Source organism: Anolis sagrei, chromosome 6 (genome assembly GCF_037176765.1).
Source record: "Anolis sagrei isolate rAnoSag1 chromosome 6, rAnoSag1.mat, whole genome shotgun sequence".
Taxonomy (NCBI): Eukaryota; Metazoa; Chordata; class Lepidosauria; order Squamata; family Dactyloidae; genus Anolis; species Anolis sagrei.
This window is the reverse complement of record NC_090026.1, coordinates 18926114-18945221: the sequence shown is the minus strand read 5'-3', so window position 1 is coordinate 18945221 and position 19108 is coordinate 18926114. Positions and strand designations below refer to the sequence as shown.

The following is a 19108-nucleotide window of genomic DNA, read 5'->3' as shown; positions in this document are numbered from 1 at the left end:
AAATGGCTAATGTAGACTTGGTATTTATATTTATTTATGGTATCAGAAGCGAACCGAGGGTACAGTTGTAATGTATTTAAAAAAAACACACACAGAGAGTTTAAAAACTTGGCATTATACTAAATGTCCTTTGACCAGTAGCTGGCCACTTGGTGTTGCTGTAAGAAGGTCCTCCATTGTGCATGTGGCAGGGCTCAGATTGCATTGTAGTAGGTGGTCTGGTTTGCTCTTCTCCACACTCGCATGTTGTGGACTTCACTTTGTGGCCCCATTTCTTAAGGGTAGCTCTACATCTTGTGATGCCAGAGCACAGTCTGTTCAGCGCCTTCCAAGTCGCCCAGTCTTCTGTGTGCACAGAGGGGAGTCTCTCATTTGGTATCCTCCATGACTTGAGGTTCTGAGTTTTAACCTGCCACTTTTGGGCTCTGGCTTGATGAGGTGTTCTTGCAAGTATCTCTGTAGATCTTAGAAAACTATTTATTGGTTTAAGGCATTGGCGTACTGGTTGATATCTGAACAGAGCATGGGCTGGAGATGTCACTGCCTTGCTGCTTCCCAGTGGATGTCAGGTGGTGAAATACTGGCTATCCAGTGGTGTGGGGCATAGACATCTTGTGATAATGTGGTATGTCTCATTAAGAGCCACATCCACTGTTTTAACCTGGTGAGATGTGTTCCACACTAGGCATGCGTACGCAGCAACAGAGTAGCAAAGCGCAAAGGCATATCCCAGTGGATAAAAATCAGATAAATGATGTGGGGAAATGGCAACACCCTTAGTATTAAGGAACAAGGCAGCTTTAATACATGCTCAACTTTGTAATGTGTTTTTAATATCAGAACTAAGCCATTTCAAATTTTATGTAAAACCACCAATTTTATCCTGTTTGTTTCAGTAGCCACATTTATAATGGGGTAGAATGTTGAAACAACTGAGAGTTACACATGTGTCCTGCTGCAAGGTTATCTGGAAGCAGTTCCCAACATGTTTTCTGTGCACCTCTGCCATAAAATCAAGCATGCCACCAACTACTTCCTCCCACTGCCACGTTCCCCACTGTGCTGCCCTAGAAACATGACTAGTTCAAAGAAGAAACAAAGAATGTTTTATTATCTGTTAACTTCTCCCAAGAAAACACAGTTACACATTGCACATTCTCTTGAAGTAAGAAAATATGCTACCTAAATGGGTTAAGTTTCTTGACACATTTAACACAGAAGCAGATTGGTATGGACAGTGTCCAAGCAATATGCAACCCATCTAGGGGACCTATCTACGATAGCTGGAAACATTTTTGCCCTCTGGATGTTTTCAAATCCAAGTACCATAATCCCTTTCTACTGAGCATCCTGGCTTTTGGGAGTTAGCATTGCAAAGGTTTCCGATCCCTGTTCTGAGACAAAGACTGCAGAGTCTGTTTGTAATTTAACAAGTTTATTACATCCTCAAAATACATGTACAAGAAAGGGTAGCGATAGCTTTCTGTGCAAGTCATTCTCAGAGATTCTTCAGCCAATCGAGGCTTGGGCCTTCCTTATCACAGGGATGGGAGGGAATATCTGGCATGTTGCCATCATCCCGAACAGGAACTAAGGACATAAAAGAGAGGGACAATCAAATAAGTGGCCATGCCTTTGGATTCAGCTGCAGCCTGATACAGTTAAGTACCTCTGGGGGGGGGGGGGGGCATTAAAATCATTTCTCTAAATGCAAAGAATGTAAAGAATGTGACATCAAAAAGCAAAAACAGCCTAAGGAGTTGTCCAAAAACTTCCGAATATCACATCTTTCCAAAAGCATGAATAACCAGGATAACCTTCTTTTGGAGCAGTTGGGGCGAGGGGAGAATGTGGGCCCTCAAATCAAATTTCCCTTCCTTGGCCAAATATCTAGCATTGCAGTTATTTAAAAGTACAGCTGAGTATTTACAACTACAGTTTAGGTCTCCAAAGAAAAGGGGCATGCAAAAACGACCAAGGATATGCTAGCAAAGTAAATGGGAGTCCTAAATATGAATAATTTTCAATACTTCAGTCTGCAAGGTAAAAATTTAGGGACTAAAGGATTTTTATTTATTTGCAGAGATATAATTATTACTTCATTTCTCATCAACAGACATATTCCTTTCAAGAAACAGTTTTCCCTCCTTAAATATTAGGTCACTTTTCTGTTATCCCCTAAAATCCAGAAGCCACATCTGAAACAAACACTGTAAGTTTGATTGTACCTGGATACGCATATGGCATAGCTTCAATGGCCATGGCGGTGTATTTAGTGTAGGGACTGACCCAGGGTAGTATTACAGCTGAAATGAAGAAAGAGAAAACAAAGATCTGCATCAGAAAAGAATTATCTATAAGATATTGGAGATCTGTCTAGCTCAGTGTTCTTCACATTCATTGAGAAAAGTTGTCCAGTTTCAAACAGTCATCTTCCCTAGCCTTGCCACCTTGTATAGGCAAAGGACATGCTCTTATCACCGAGCCATAACCCTTCCCTGATGGAAAAGTAGTGCTGTGCGGTCAAGGCAGGGAACGGAGAGAGAGCAGTAAATTAAGTTCTGGAGAAATGGCTTGAAGAGCTATGATAAAACACCTTTGCTAAAGCCAAGTAATCTGATTCATGTAAGTACGCAGAACAGAAAAGTGAACATCTATGTGCTGCCTCTAGTTCCACAATGGAAGGAAATGGGATGCTATTAAAGATTTCTGAGCCACAGGGAAATACGTGAACTCACCTACAAAACCAAGGGCACAAGAGACCACGATCACAGGCTCCTTTGCCCATGCATTCTTCAGATATGCGCCAACTTCTATAGGACAGACAAAAAAGAAACATACACTATTTATAGTATTTATTTTAAAAAGCACCTGGGTCTCTGGCAACAGATGAGGGAGTCCTAATACATCAAAACAGGTGAAAATTAGAGTGATAAATGCCTCGGAGAAAGGAACACTGTGGGATCTTTTATATTTGTTTCAACAGGCTTTTGACCTTTGATCTGTTGTTTTAATTTGTGTTAGATTCCAGTTTGTTTTGTAAGCCACTCCGAGCCCTAGGGGAGTGGCGGCATAGAAGTTTGAATAATAAATAAATAAATGTGGGACAAAAGTGCTTGTCATCTACCTTTAAACCCCTAAATCAGTTGTTCTCAACCTGTGGGTCCCCAGATGTTTTGGCCTTCAACTCCCAGAAATCCTAACACTTGGTAAACTGGCTGGGATTTCTGGGGCTTGTAGGCCAAAACATCTTGGGACCCACAGGATGAGAACCACTGCCCTAAACAGTTCGAGGTCCAGACTATTTGACAAATCGCATCTCTTCCGACAAACCAACTCGGACATGGCAGCCAGCGGAGGAGGCCCTACTCTCAGTCCCACCCCCATTGCAAGCACGGCTGGTGGGAATGAGAGAAAGAGTCTTCTCTGTGATAAGCCCCCACCTCTGGAACTCTCCCCCCCCTAAAAAAATAAAAATGCCCCCTCCCTTTTCTCCTTCAAAAAACAATTAAAACCCTATTTGTGCTCATTAGCACGTGGAAAGGAGGACTAGTTAATACACCTTCACTCAACTCTTAACAGCCTACCAGGTGTTTTGGAGTTTGTGGGAATTGAAGTCCAAACTCTTGGAGGGCCGAAGTTTGCCCATGCCTGGTGTAGATGCACACACCACCTTCCCCAGTATGACAACCATTCATCTATATTCAAGTGTATTCCCTTGCCATGGACAAGTTGTATTACTATTACAAGTAATAGTAATATTATTAGTAATAATATTACTATTACTATTCTACTATTAGTAATATTACTATTACTAATATTACTATTACTATTAGTAATATTACTATTAGTAATAATTATTACTAGTAATAATAATATTATTATTGACACAAAAGCACAGTATGTCACAGCAAATGAGATCTATATGCTGGATTTTGTATCACAGAATCACAAGTCGAACACTTCCCAAGCGTCTAGGACTGTGTGATGTATTTTTGAATGATGTGCGCATATCCAAGTAAGGTGGCCTTTTGTAGTTGACAGATCGTGATTTTGTCAATGTTTATTGTTTCCAAATGCTGGCTGAGATCTTTTGGCACGGCACCCAGTGCGCCAATGACCACTGGGACCACCTGTACTGGTTTAGGCCAGAGCCTTTGCAGTTCGATTTTGAGGTCTTGATAACGGCTGAGTTTTTCCTGTTGTTTTTCCTCAATGCGACTGTCACCCATTATTATTATTATTATTGGAGCCCCCGGTGGTGCAGTTGGTTAAACCCCTGTGCCGGCAGGACTGAAGACTGACAGGTCGCAGGTTCGAATCCAGGGAGAGGCGGATGAGCTCCCTCTATCAGCTCTATCTCCTCATGCGGGGACATGAGAGAAGCCTCCCACAAGGATGATAAAAACATCAAAATCATCTGGGCGTCCCCTGGGCAATGTCCTTGCAGACGGCCAATTCTCTCACACCAGAAGCGACTTGCAGTTTCTCAAGTCGCTCCTGACATGAAAAAAAATATTATTATTATTATTATTATTATTATTATTATTATTATTATTATTATGTGAATCACAATAACATTAGTACACAGCATACAAGGTAACTATGCTGGCTGTTGTGTTGGATCACGTCAGACACTTCCCGAGTGTCTAGGACTGTGTGATGTATTGGTGAATAAAGCGTGCAGATCCGAGTAGGGTGGCCTTTTGCAGCGGACAGCTGGTAATTTCGTCAGTGCTGATTGTTTTTAAGTGCAGGCCAAGGTCTCTAGGCACTGCATCCAGTGTGCTGATCACTTAATATGTCGCCTTTTCTCTCTTAAAGAGACTCAAGTCTGTGACTAGTGCTAAAAATAATATACAATTAAAACACTTAAAAGCTACACATACTGAAATAGAATTAAACCTAGAGCTATCTAAAAATGGACACTTAAAACCATGAACACCTATTTGAAATACACAAAAAGTCACACAACATCCCCTGGCTCAAGTCTTCAAAACGTTTTAAGAGAGTTCAAGCAGGTCATCCTTTCAATGCCCTTGCCCTTCCTTCTCCACCCAACACCAACAGTCCTCCAAATATATATATTGAAATTGACACCCCACCCCAAAAAACTTTCATTCCCTTATTCAAATGGAGGGATTCTTAATCTGCCAGGAAATGCATTGACCCACCAACCCCTGGAGCAAGCAAGCATTAGATGCATTGCTCCTGCACTTACTGCTGAGCCCCGACATCTTGCAATCAAGGAACCGGAAACGCAAAGAATCCTGGGAACTGTAGTTTTGTAGTCTCTCTCTGTGTGTCGCTGAACTACACAGAGGCTAAGCGATGCCTATCGAAAGAAAGCTGTTGCTTGCAGCCCTGTTTGGTTGCTGTGACCTCATCCACATTGCCATGTAATGCAGCTTGAAACTGCATTATATTTGCAGTGTAGACTCATATAATGCAGCCTTCTTTGAGTTAGCACTGATTATATAATGCTGTTTGAAGCTACATTACATGGCAGTGTAAATAGGGCCTGAGTTTCAAGATATTTCTATACCAAAATGGAAAATTCCTACTAGTATTAGCTATTATTAGTATTAGGTTCTTGTGGGTTTTTTCGGGCTATAGAGCCATGTTCTAGAGGCATTTCTCCTGATGTTTCACCTGCATCTATGGCAAGCATCCTCAGGGGTAGTGAGGTCTGTTGGAATTAGGACAATGGGTTTATATATCTGTGGAATGGCTGGGGTGGGGCAAGGAGGTCTTCCCTGCTGCAGTTAGGTGTGAATGTTTCAACTGATCACCTTCATTAGCATTTGAAGGCCTGCCTGAGCCTGGGAAAATCTCTTGCTGGGAGGTGCTAATCTGTGCCTGGTTGTTTCCTCTCTGTTGTTTTGCTGTTATAATTTTAGAGTTATTTAATACTGGTAGCCAGATTTTGTTCATTTTCATGGTCTCTTCCTTTCTGTTGAAATTGTCCACATGCTTGTGGATTTCAATGGCTTCTCTGTGTAGTCTGACGTGGTTGTTGGTGTGGTCCAGCATTTCTGTGTTCTCAAATAATATGCTGTGTCCAGGCTGGTTCATCAGGTGCTCTGCTATGGCTGACTTCTCTGGTTGAAGGAGTCGGCAGTGCCTTTCATGTTCCTTGATGCGTGTCTGGGCGCTGCGTTTGGTGGTCCCTATGTAGACTTGTCCACAGCTGCATGGTATACGGTAGACTCCTGCAGAGGTGAGAGGATCCCTCTTGTCCTTTGCTGAACGGAGCATTTGTTGGATTTTCTTGGTGGGTTTGTAGATTGTTCGTATGTTGTGTTTCCTCATCAGCTTCCCTATGCGGTCAGTGGTTCCCTTGATGTATGGCAGGAACACTTTTCCTCTGGGTGGATCTTCATCTTGACTCTCGTGGCTAATAATATTATTAGTATTATTAGTATTATTAGCAGTATTATTAGTATTATTAGTATTAGCTAGTATTAGCTAGTATTAGTATTAGCTTCTTGGGAGGAGAGCAATGTCCAATCTCGACAAAATAGTCAAAAGTAGAGACATCAGACTGGCAACAAAGATCCGCCTAGTCAAAGCCATGGTCTTCCCTGTAGTCACCTACGGATGTGAGAGCTGGACCTTAGGGAAGGCTGAGCGAAGGAAGATCGATGCTTTTGAGCTGTGGTGCTGGAGGAAAGTGCTGAGAGTGCCTTGGACTGCGAGAAGATCCAACCAGTCCATCCTCCAGGAAATAAAGCCCGGCTGCTCACTGGAGGGAAGGATACTAAAGACAAAGTTGAAGTACTTTGGCCACATCATGAGGAGACAGGAAAGCCTAGAGAAGACAATTATGCTGGGGAAGGTGGAAGGCAAAAGGAAGAGGGGCCGACCAAGGGCAAGATGGATGGATGGCATCCTTGAAGTGACTGGACTGACCTTGAAGGAGCTGGGGGTGGTGACGGCCGACAGGGAGCTCTGGCGTGGGCTGGTCCATGAGGTCACGAAGAGTCGGAGACGACTGAACGAATGAACAACAACAACACTAGCTAGAGCAGGCCTGGGCAAACTTCAGCCCTCCAGGTGTTTTGGACTTCAACTCCCACAATTCCTAACAGCCGGTAGGCTGTTAGGAATTGTGAGAGTTGAAGTCCAAAACACCTGGAGGGCTGAAGTTTGCCCAGGGAGCATCTACACTGGTGAATTAATGCAGTTTGATCCCACTTCAACTGTCATGACTCCATGCTCTGAATGTCCTACGCTTCAAAATCAGAACTTTTCTATTAGGCAGCTGGATACTTATTTTTTTTATTCCAACCCTTCTTCCTCCTCTCCTCTCCTTTGTGCCAAATAAGTAAATACATTATATGTTTGAATGGTTAGAAATCAAGTTTTGTAAGTCCAAGCCTGTTTTTAAGTAACGTAATTATAGTCCTATGTTCATCCTTAACTGTCATAATGACATCCTTTTTGAAGCCCAGAGGTCTGCGGAGATGCCCAAAAACTCTGACTAACTCCTAATACATATTTCTCTCTAATCAGGGAATCCCAAGACTTTGTGGGTTGTCGCTATAGATGTTAAAGTGGAATATAATGCCTTTTTTTGTATGTGGTGCGGAACTCTCATTACACCAAAAAAAAAAAAGTTTAAAGCAGAAAACTTGGGATCAGATCCTGGGATATATTGCCTGTCTGGAAGGGTCCTAAGGCTGAATAAAATCCCACACTATTTGCTTTGGACTGGAATATATGGCAGTGTGGACTCAGATAACCCTGTTCAAAGCAGATATTGTGGGATTTTCTGCCTTGATATTCTGGATAGTAGGACCTGTCTGGAAGGGCCTTAAACACTTGTTTCACAGTCACAAATATAGCACTTTGACATACTGTATTCCTTCAATTCTAAAACACCATCAATTATAAGATGCACGTTAATTTCAGTACCAACAATAGAAAAAAAGGTTTATTTTTTTAAAATGCTATTATCTTAATATTATTTTTAGTAGTAGTACCATGCCAAATTTAGTCTCTTTTAAGAGCGAAATAGCAGGTAATAACAACAATAAAAATAAAACATAGCATTTTCTTTTTTTGTGGTTTATTCATGAAAATCCTCTACCCTCAACTCCAGGGAATGTGGAGGGCTGGCTGTACTTTAATAATAATATGCCGCTTTGAGTCTCCTTTGAGAGAGAGAAAGCAGCATATAATAATAATTGTTGTCACCAATGTTGTAATCCCAGGCAACAGCAGGACTGATGAGAAACAATTAGAAAGCTTACATGATATGAGGATTTAAACATCGGACTGCAAAGACTTTGGCACAAACCAGTAAAGGTGGTCCTAGTGGTGATCGGCACACTGGATGCAGTGCCTAAAAACATTGGGCTGCACTTAAACACAATCAGCACTGACAAAATTACCATCTGTCAGTTGCAAAAGGCCACCCTACTCAGATCTGTACACATTATTCACCAATACATCACACAGTCCTAGACACTTGGGAAGTGTCTGACGTGTGATCTAATACAACAGCCAGCACAGTGATTTGTTCGCTGAGTACTAATCTTGTTGTGTTTCAAATAGCAATAATAATAATTGGACCACATCCTCAGCTGCTGCAAGAAGTTCGCGCAGACAGAATACAAGCAGAGGCACAACACAGTTGCTCAGATGGTCCATTGGAACTTGTGCCACAAACACCATCTTCCTTTGACAAAGAACTGGTGGGATCACAAGCCTGAAAAGGTTACAGAAAATAAACAAGTCAAATTACTCTGGGACTTCCGAATTCAGGCTGAAAGAGTTTTGGAGCACAATGCTCCTGACCTCACGATCGTGCAAAAAAACCCCAAAATATGGATCATTGGTGTTGCAATCCCAGGCGACAGCAGAATTGACTTGAAGCAACTGGAAAAGCTTACACGATAAGAGGATTTAAAGATTGAACTGCAAAGACTGGCACAAGCCAGTAAAGGTGGTCCCAGTGGTGATCGGCACACTGGGTGCAGTGCCAAAAGACCTTGGCCTGCATTTAAACACAGTCCGTCCTGACAAAATTACCATCTGCCAGCTGCAGAAGGCCACCTTACTGGGATCTGCACACATTATTCGCCAATACATCACACAGTCTTAGACACTTGGGAAGTGTCTGACATGTGATCCAATACAACAGCAGCATAATTATCTTGTTTGCTGTGTACTAATCTTGTTGTGTATAGAATATTATTAATATTAATATTAATAATAATAATACATATCTCTGGAATTTATAAATCTTCTAGCTCAACTTCCACAGAAAGCTGACAATAGAATTATACTGGAGGACCTAGAAATTCCTAGGGGGATGTTCTCTTTAGACATTTCTAGGTCCCCCAGCAAAGTATTTCAAAACTATATATGTATGTTTCTATTCTAGAGTTACTGTATATGTAAATAGAGTAGGGATGTACATTTGTAGGAAGAAGTCTGTAGTTAGTTGTTTAATTTATGTATGTTTATACTTAGCTAAAATAAGTTGAATGTTGAATGAATGTTGAAACTGAATTTTAAAAATGGTGGGTGGACCCACAAAAGCAGAAGGCAGGCTGGACTGCAGTTCTCCTCTATGAAAAAGATAACCCCCTCAAATCCTGCAGCCATCATTTTCAGTTGTTGCTGTTGCCCAAGACCTTTTGCTGCCTGAGTCAAAGGGCAATATAGTACTCACTTCATTCCATGTACAGAAGCTAGCTTTCCAAACAATTCATGTTGGTGAAACACTTTTTAGACATGCATTGTTTCGTGACACAGTAATTCAGTTTTTACTAGCAAACTGGAGGTTAAACCAACCCCTTAAAAGAGATATGCACACATACATAAATGGTAATAGCGAAATGTATGGGAACACAACGTATCTCCTGAAAACCTTTCATTTGTATATATTTTAATATAGGATTTATTGCTTCTTTCACATAGACTCAGCGGTCTCTCGTTACTTTCGTGCAACACACCTACACATCGCAGCCAACATGCAAACATGTCGTGACACACATTTTGGAAAGCTCTGCTGTAAATGGAAATAACATCTTTCACCACATATAGAAGCAGCTGGTAACTTTAGGGAATATATAGGTCACACAGCTCTGTCCTCAGAGGAATTAGAACTAAGGAGAAAGAGGAGAAGCCATTGCCTCACTTTCCCTAATGTTGCAGCCACCCTTGGAAAAGCAATCCCTGCATGAAATTGCGGTTATGCCAGCTAACAAATTAATCCCAGTGACAGGAAAGTTTGTGCTCATTCTGTCTATCCAATATCATCATTTGGATGTATTAATGTTGTTTATTAATTGGGTGAATCGTTTAGGCTGCAAAAGTTATGTAAATGTCTTCTGCCTGCACATAATGACACATATGGATGATGGACTATTTGTGCTGTTCTAGCTGACAGTCCCCGAAGCTTCCACAATTTCCTATGAGCTGTTCTCTTGTGGCAACATGAAAGCAGGTCAGGAGCATGCCATTGCAAAATAGCTATACTCCTATGTAGGGAGAGCTCGGAAAATTGTATTTTTGGATGACCACTTCCAAGTTTCCCAAAAGAGGGTCCAATAGAATTGATAGGGGGAGTTGTCCCCATCCTTATGCTTTTTTGCGTGGAACAATGTTCTAGTCTTAAAACCTGAAGCTATTTTGTTCAGCCGAGAAAGCTGCTGCATTAAAAAGCCATTTATCCTTCATTCAGACATTTATCCAAATGATTTTGATAACCCCAGGCAAGACTGTATATAAAAATATCTATATGTATATTATTTCAAATATTCTGCAGGAATTGAATCAAGTCACTTTAACCAAGCTTTGATTTATAGAAATAAATAGATTTACTTATTGGGCCTGGCATGATTTACTTTGGTCAGGGAAGAGGAGAATATTCGTGTGTGTTTTAGTTTTATTAGATGTTATTAATTAATGGAGCCTCTGCTGGTGCAGCAGGTTAAACTGCTGAGCTGCTGAACTTGCTGACCAAAAGGTCAGTAGTTCGAATCCAGGGAGCGAGGTGAACTCCTGCTGTTAGCCCCAGCTTCTGCCAACCTAGCAGTCTGAAAACATGCAAGTGTGAGTAGATCAATAGGTACCACTTTGGTGGGAAGGTAATGGCGCTCCATGCAGTCATGCCGGCTACATGACCTTGGAGGTATCTACGGACAATGCCAGCTTTTCAACTTAGAAATAGAGATGAGCACCAACCCCTGAGTCGGAGATGACTAGACTTAATGTCAAGGGGAAACCTTTGACATTAATTAATATCACAGTACTTGAAAACAAAATAGCATGAGGATTTCCAGAAGTGAATGGTATGGAGAGAGACTTCCTACTCTTTCATATCACACCCCTCATCTCTCTTGCTTTGGCAGGGTCAGACCTTGGATGCATCTACACTGTAGAAGTAATGCAGTTTGACACAACTTTAACTAATATGGCTCAATGCTAAGGAATCATAAGAGTTGTAGTTTTACAAACTCTTTAGCTTTCTCTGTCAAAGAGTGCTGGTGCCTCACCACAGTTCTACCTCCATGATTCAATAGCATCATTTTGGTCAGGAGAAACTTGGGAAACTGCAAGTTGCTTCTGGTGTGAGAGAATTGGCCATCTGCAAGGACGTTGCCCAGGGGACGCTCAGGTGTGTAACATCCTGTGGGAGGCTTCTCTCATGTCCCCGCATGAGTAGCTGGAGCTGATAGATGGGAGCTCACCCATCTATCTATTCCATAGCATTGAACCATGGCATCAAACTGGCAGTAATGCAACAATGCACCCCTAGTTTGTCCTCTGTTGACACACTTTTTCAACTGCTTTCAAAATGTCCCAGTTTCTCTCCACTTCACTACTTTCCTCCTTTGCTTACTTTAGTTGCTAAAAATTTAATTCAGAATTCAAACATGTGTACTCTATTAACACAGGAAGAAGGAATGAAAAGAATGGGTGGAAACCTGCCCTTCCCAGTAGCTTTAAGCAAGAGCAAACTGCGGTAGCCTCTCCTAACTTCATTATTGATAACATTTTCCAGCTCGATCAGACTTTGCTGTTGTTTGGCCATCACTTTTGTCTGGAAAATGTAGGAAGGTATGCTGCTTCTTTACATTTATTTTGGAAGTGTCTATCATCAGAGCATGTGCAGAGTGTACTTCGCTGATTGCTATAATCTCAAAAGCAATTATAGGAATGAGCAACGGTTATTGCCTCATTCGATACATGCCAAATGTGTTGGACTACAGTTTTGATCACCATCCTGCCATGCTGTCTTGGGTGATGGGAATGGTAGTCCAACAACACATCTAGATGGCACCAGCCTGTGGAAGGCAAATGAGGTAGGACTCTAGAAATTCTGTGTCTGCTTCTCTGGAATTATCCATTCAGTTTCTCTCCAAAGAGTCTTATTTCATGCTTCAGATTACCCAGCTAACTCCGAGGAGAGAGATAATTTTTGTTCACAATGTGTTGCTTCCTTTGAGTCATCATCAGGGACTTTCCGGATCTGAGAGGAGGAAGCTTTTGACCTTATTCAACCCCAACGCTCCAGATTGTTGGTCTTTTAAACATTTCATTTGGAACTATCTGGAGGGTAATTTTTTTAATATTGTATTAGACTCTAGAAACAGACTTGGAATCATGTGGCTTTCCAGATGTTTCTCACAGCAATGTCAATAGTGTGCCATGCTGATGTTTATAACACCTGGAAGGCAAAATTATTCATCCTCCTTATTCTAGAATAGTATTACTTAACATAATGGTCTTTGGGCTGATGTTGATTTATGAGCAACTGATAGCTAGTCTGCAGTGAGTATGACTTAAAAAATAATAACATTGCAGGCACTGGACACAGTAGGGGGGGAAGCCCATTCTCTACATTTGTTTTATATCAGTTTTCCAAGTTCTGAAAATAAAATAACAAAAAATGCAAAAGTTAATAATTTGCTACCTATTAATACCTCCATATCTACTGCCTGTGCAGATGCAGACTGTGGCCAGGAAATCAGAAGACGCTTACTTCTTGGGAGGAGAGCAATGTCCAATCTCGATAAAATAGTAAAGAGTAGAGACATCAGACTGGCAACAAAGATCCGCCTAGTCAAAGCCATGGTATTCCCTGTAGTCACCTACGGATGTGAGAGCTGGACCTTAGGGAAGGCTGAGCGAAGGAAGATCGATGCTTTTGAACTGTGGTGCTGGAGGAAAGTTCTGAGAGTGCCTTGGACTGCGAGAAGATCCAACCAGTCCATCCTCCAGGAAATAAAGCCCGACTGCTCACTGGAGGGAAAGATACTAGAGACAAAGTTGAAGTACTTTGGCCACATCATGAGGAGACAGGAAAGCCTAGAGAAGACAATTATGCTGGGGAAAGTGGAAGGCAAAAGGAAGAGGGGCCGACCAAGGGCAAGATGGATGGATGGCATCCTTGAAGTGACTGGACTGACCTTGAGAGAGCTGAGGGTGGTAACGGCCGACAGGGAGCTCTGGCGTGGGCTGGTCCATGAGGTCACGAAGAGTCGGAGACGACTGAACGAATGAACAACAACAACAACATCTACTGCCTGAGGTAGCTGCCTAATGATAAGTCTGTCTCTTCTTACTGATTTAGGTCAAGATCAATCTAATAGACATGGGTCAAACTCAAGGCCTACAGGTCAAATCTGATCTGCCTTGTAATTTTATGTGACCCTCCAGATGCTGAACTACAATTCCTTGATTCCTCATCATTGGACATCGTGACTACAGCTGATGGAAATTATGATATGGTAACATCTGGAAGGCGGCAGTTTGTTTTGCTTAGTGAGGATAATAGAATTTGGATTTAGATACAAGGCTTGTGGCTATGATGCCTGACTTTAACCTTTCCTCAACCTTAGATCTACAAGTGCAGTTGAGTTGCAATTCCCATTATTCCCAGTCTGCGTGGCAGATAATAAAATGTGATGAGAATTGTCATTCAATAACATGGGGACTCAGGTTGGGTAAAAACAAAATAACACTGACCGCTATGTAAAAAAAATATGTAATTGCCCTCTGTTTCCACGGATTCTTTGTCCATGGATTTAACTGCCCTTTGAAGACAACCATAAGGCTGATGATATGAGTTTGACATCCCTGATTTGGTAGTACAACAATATTCCCTTTAATGGTCCTCTGTTTCTGGCTCATACCAACTGAGCATATTTGCCAGCCCAGTTGACTATTTCTTGGCAAAAATTGATGCTCCCTAACATGGAGGAGCCATCAGACACTGTTTTATTGAAGAGTTTACTGTTTTATTGAAGAACAGACATGCATCTTGAGTTCTGAGGATTACCTGGGAAGAAATCCCACTGGAGCATTGCAGCACACCAAGATACCTGGGAGTTACTCTGGACTGTGCCCTGACTTATAAGAAGCACTGCTTGAATATCAAGCAAAAAGTGGGTGCTAGAAATAATATCGTACAAAAGCTGACTGGCACAACCTGGGGATCACAACCAGACACAGTTAAGACATCTGCCCTTGCATTTTGCTACTCTACTGCTGAGTACGCATGCCCAGTGTGAAATACATCTCAATAAATAAAACAGTGGATGTGACTCTTAATGAGACATACCACATTATCAAAAGATGTCTACACCCAACACCGCTGGAGAAATTATACTGCTTAGCCGGTATTGCACCACCTGACATCTGTTTGGAAGTAGCAGGCTGTAATGAAAGGACCAAGGCAGTGACAGCCAGCAAACCAATGCCTTAAATCAAGAAATAGCTTCCTAAGATTTACAGAGTTACTTGCAGGAACTCCTCAGCAAGTGAGAGTCCAGAAGTGGCAGGCTAAAACCCGGAACCTCAATCCATGGTTGATACTGAATGAGAGACTCCCTCCTGGCCACACAGAAGACAGGGCGACCTGGAAGGCACTGAACAGGCTGTGCTGTGGCATCACGAGATGCAGAGATAACCTTAAGCAATGGGGCCACAATGTGGAGTCCACGACATGAGAGTGTGGAGGAGAGCAAACCACAGACTACCTACTGCAATGCAACCTGAGCTTACATGCACAATGGAGGACCTCCTCACAGCGACACCAGAGGCATTCCCAAGTGCCAGCTTCTGGTCAAAGAACATTTAGCATAATGACAAGTTTTAAATTTTGTTTGTGTCTTTAAATACATTATAACTGCACCCTCAATTTGCCTCTGACATGATAAATAAATAAATATTGAAGAGTGAAACCTCTGACATATAAAAATCTCATCTTATGATCTCCTATTATGTCTCAGAAAAAAAGAAAAGAATGTACTTGATGGGAAAAAATGTGTTGCTCCAGCCTCAAGGCGTACATTACAGTTTAAGAATGAACTGTTAAAATGCAATGCAGCTCATCTATTTTCCATCTTCACACCCATGCAGAGGATATGGCTTCCATAACTATCTTTAGAGCGACTGAATGTCTCAAATAGGAATACATTTCCTCTTGCCTCTGTCAGAAGGGGAACTGGCCGTCTTTTCTCCCTCCCTCTCCATGGTGACTGATGATGGTTCATCATTTCCTGGGGGATTCATGCATCTTTAAGACTCTCAGACACACAGTTTTTTTATTTATTTTAAGACTTGGCATAAAGTTATTGCCTTCCATTGGATATCCGTATCGTCAAACGATGCCTGTTACCCTCCCCGTCTTACTTCTTACTATAAGTGAGTATAGTTTGGCTTTTGTTGGAGCACCAAGCCTGGAAGTAACTAGTAGCAAATTACATGTTGCTTGCAATTAATACCCTTTTTTTTTTGCAGTGTCTAAAGTACAATTAAGTTGTGTTGTTGTTGTTGTTGGCCTTCAAATTGCTTCTGATGTATTGTGATTCTATCACAGGGTTTTCTCTGCAAGATTTGTTAAGAAACTATTTGTTTTTGCCATCTTTTAAGGCTGAGAGTATGTGACTTCCTCAAGGTCAGCCACTGGGTTTCTATGGCTGAGCAGGGATTCGAAACCTTGTCTCCTGGAGTCATAGTCAGTTGCTCAAGCCACTCTACCATATTGGCTCCTTAGGTAAAGGTTTTCCGCTGACATTAAGTCCAGTCATGTCTGACTCTGGGGTGTGGTGCTCATCTCCATTTCTAAGCCGAAGAGCCAGCGTTGTCCATAGACACCTCCAAGGTCATGTGGCCGGCATGACCGCATGGAGCGCCGTTACCTTCCCGCCGGAGTGGTACCTATTGATCTACTCACATTTGCATGTTTTCGAACTGCTAGGTTGGCAGAAGCTAGGGCTGACAGCGGAAGCTCACGCCGCTCCCTGGAATCAAACCTGCAACCTTTTGGTCAACAAGCTCAGCAGCTCAGTGCTTTAACCCACTGCGCCACCAGGGCCTCCTATTGGCTCCTTACGATCTAAAATTATCCTATTAGCATTATAATTTTTAACCTGGTAAAACGTCCAATCTTTGTGAAGTATCTATAACTCTATTTCATTTTTAAAAGAATATAGCAGTGGTTCTCAACCTATGGGTCCACAGATTTTTTTGGCCTTCAACTCCCAGAAATCCCAGCCAGTTTACCAGCTGTTAGGATTTCTGCGAGTTGATGTTATATGTCAGTCTGTTCAGCCTGTGATTGTGTCTGATGTTCATGTTGATGTTTATGATGGGAATGGGGATGATGTTCCTGATGGTAGGCCTGGGTCTCCTGGCATTGGGGATGAGTGTTTGCTTGGATCTGAGTTAAGTTCAGAAGAGAGGCCTGAGCTGTCTCAGGAAGATTCACATGGCCACATTCTTGGGAGAGACCCTTCACCACTTTTCTCAGAACAACTGGCGGAGCATTAAATAAGTGAAAATGTTGGATAATAAGGAGGGATTAAGGAAAAGCCTATTAAGTGTCAAATTACATTATGATTTTACAAATTAAGCACCAAAACATCATGTTTTACAACAAATTGACAGAAAAAGCAGTTCAATACACAGTAATGTGTAGTACTGTATGTATGAATTTAGCACCAAAACATCACAATGTATTGAGACAGCTGTGGATCCGGGCAGGAAGGAGACTGAGTTAGATGATACAGAATGTTAGATGAGCGAAGGATAAGTGAGACTCTTTGTTGTTGTTTATTCGTTCAGTCAATTCCAACTCTTCATGACCTCATGGACCAGCTCATGCCAGAGCTCCCTGTCGACCATCACCACCCCCAGCTCCTTCAGAGTCAAGTCAGTTAGTTCAAGGATACCATCCATCCATCTTGCCTTTGGTCAGCCCCTCTTCCTTTTTCCTTCCATTATCCCCAGCATCATTGTCTTCTCTAAGCTTTCTTGTCTTCTCATGATGTGGCCAAAGTACTTCATCTTTGCCTCTAATATCCTTCCCTCCAATGAGCACTCTTGTTTTATTTCCTGAAGTATGGACTAGTTGGATCCCCCGTGGCGCAGTGGGTTAAAGCACTGAGTTGCTGAGCTTGTTTTGTTGATCGAAAGGTCGCAGGTTCGATTCCGGGGAGCGGCGTGAGCTTCCGCTGTCAGCCCTAGCTTCTGCCAACCTAGCAGTTCGAAAACATGCAAATGTGAGTAGATCAATAGGTACCGCTCTGGCGGGAAGGTAACGGCGCTCCATGCAGTCATGCCGGCCACATGACCTTGGAGGTGTCTACGGACAACGCTGGCTCTTCGGCTTAGAAATGGAGATGAGCACCACACCCCAGAGTCAGACATGACTGGACTTAATGTCAGGGGACTACCTTTACCTTTACCTTTACCTTTTATGGACTAGTTGGATCTTCTTGCTGTCCAAGGCACTCTCAAAATTTTCCTCCAACACTACAGTTCAACAGCATCTATCTTCTTTCACTCAGCTTTCCTTATGGTCCAGCTCTCACATCCATAGGTTACTACAGGGAATACCATTGCTTTCACTATGCGGATCTTCGTTGCCAGTGTGATGACTCTACTCTTCACTATTTTATCGAGATTGGTCATTGCTCTCCTCCCAAGAAGTTAACATCTTCTGATTTCCTGGCTGCAGTCTGCGTCTGCAGTAATATTTGCACCTAGAAATACAAACCCTGTCACGGCCTCCACGTTTTCTCCCTCTATTTGCCAGTTATCAATCAGTTTGGTTGCCAGAATCTTGGGGTTTTTTTATGTTTAATTGCAACCCAGCTTTTGCACTTTCTTCTTTTACTTTGATTAGAAGGCTCCTCAGCTCCTCCTTGCTTTCAGCTATCAGATTGGTATCATCTGCATATCTAAGATTGTTACTGTTTCTTCCAGCAATTTTAACCCCAGCCTTGCATTCGTCAAGCCCCACACATTGCATGATGTGTTCTGCATACAAGTTGAATAGGTTGGGTGAGAGTATACAACCCTGCTGTACGCCTTTCCCAGTCTTGAACCAGTCTGTTGTTTCATAGTCAGTTCTTACTGCTGGTACTTGTCAAGAGACAGACAAGGTGGCTTGGTATCCCTATACGACTAAGAACTTACAACAATTTATTATGATCCACACAGTCAAAAATAGTCAATAAAACAGAAATAGATGTTTTTCTGAAGAGATTCTACCGTAACTAAATTGAGATCATTAATTTCAATTGGGTTTGCTATTATTTATTATTTCCTGTTTCCACAGTGTGGACGTATCCCCTAAGGATATAGAGGTTGGACTGTAATAAAGCCTATATAAATTAAAAAGCATACAAAAGCATCCGTAAAATATATAAATAAACAATGTATTTAAAAACAATTTAATAATCCAACCATGTACATTAATTAATAGCCAATATTTTAAAAAATCAACAGGATAGTATTAAAAGCCTTTCACATTCAGGCCCTAAAAACTTGACAGAATAGGAATGTTTCCACTTGTGAATGGAAGGAGAGCAAGGAGGAATCCACCCTGGCCAACTTGGGAGCAACCATCAAGAAGACCCTCTTTCGAGAGGCTACTGAGCAAGCGTCAGAAGACCTGTTAAAAGCTCCTCCCTAAACTACAAACACCAGAATTCTGCAGGAGGCACAAACTGGATTTTAAGTGGATTTTTTCTGTAGTGTGATGAAGTGGCATGAGACAGAGAGAAGGGTCTGTCCCGAAGAACTTAGAGCTTTATTGTAGTTGTTAACTGCCTTCAAGTCAACTTTGACCTATAATGAC

General features: G+C 42.0%; 1 protein-coding gene across 1 annotated transcript; it reads right to left on the bottom strand.

Annotated features, from left to right (window-relative positions):
- Positions 1 to 1418: 1418 nt before the first annotated feature.
- On the bottom strand, positions 1419 to 5325 carry NDUFA3 (NADH:ubiquinone oxidoreductase subunit A3). The gene is made up of 4 exons (XM_060783065.2): positions 5222 to 5325; positions 2739 to 2813; positions 2229 to 2306; positions 1419 to 1590 (listed from the first exon to the last, which is right to left on the bottom strand). The coding sequence occupies exons 1-4, from the start codon at positions 5235 to 5237 to the stop codon at positions 1499 to 1501; spliced, it is 261 nt and encodes an 86-aa protein (XP_060639048.1). The 5' UTR covers positions 5238 to 5325; the 3' UTR covers positions 1419 to 1498.
- Positions 5326 to 19108: the final 13783 nt, after the last annotated feature.

Coding starts and splice junctions, on each gene's coding strand:
- NDUFA3 (XM_060783065.2), bottom strand. Junction 2,307..2,738: donor TTGTGCCCTTGGTTTTGTAG/GTGAGTTCACGT, acceptor TCTTCATTTCAG/CTGTAATACTACCCTGGGTC. Junction 1,591..2,228: donor TATGCCATATGCGTATCCAG/GTACAATCAAAC, acceptor TTATGTCCTTAG/TTCCTGTTCGGGATGATGGC.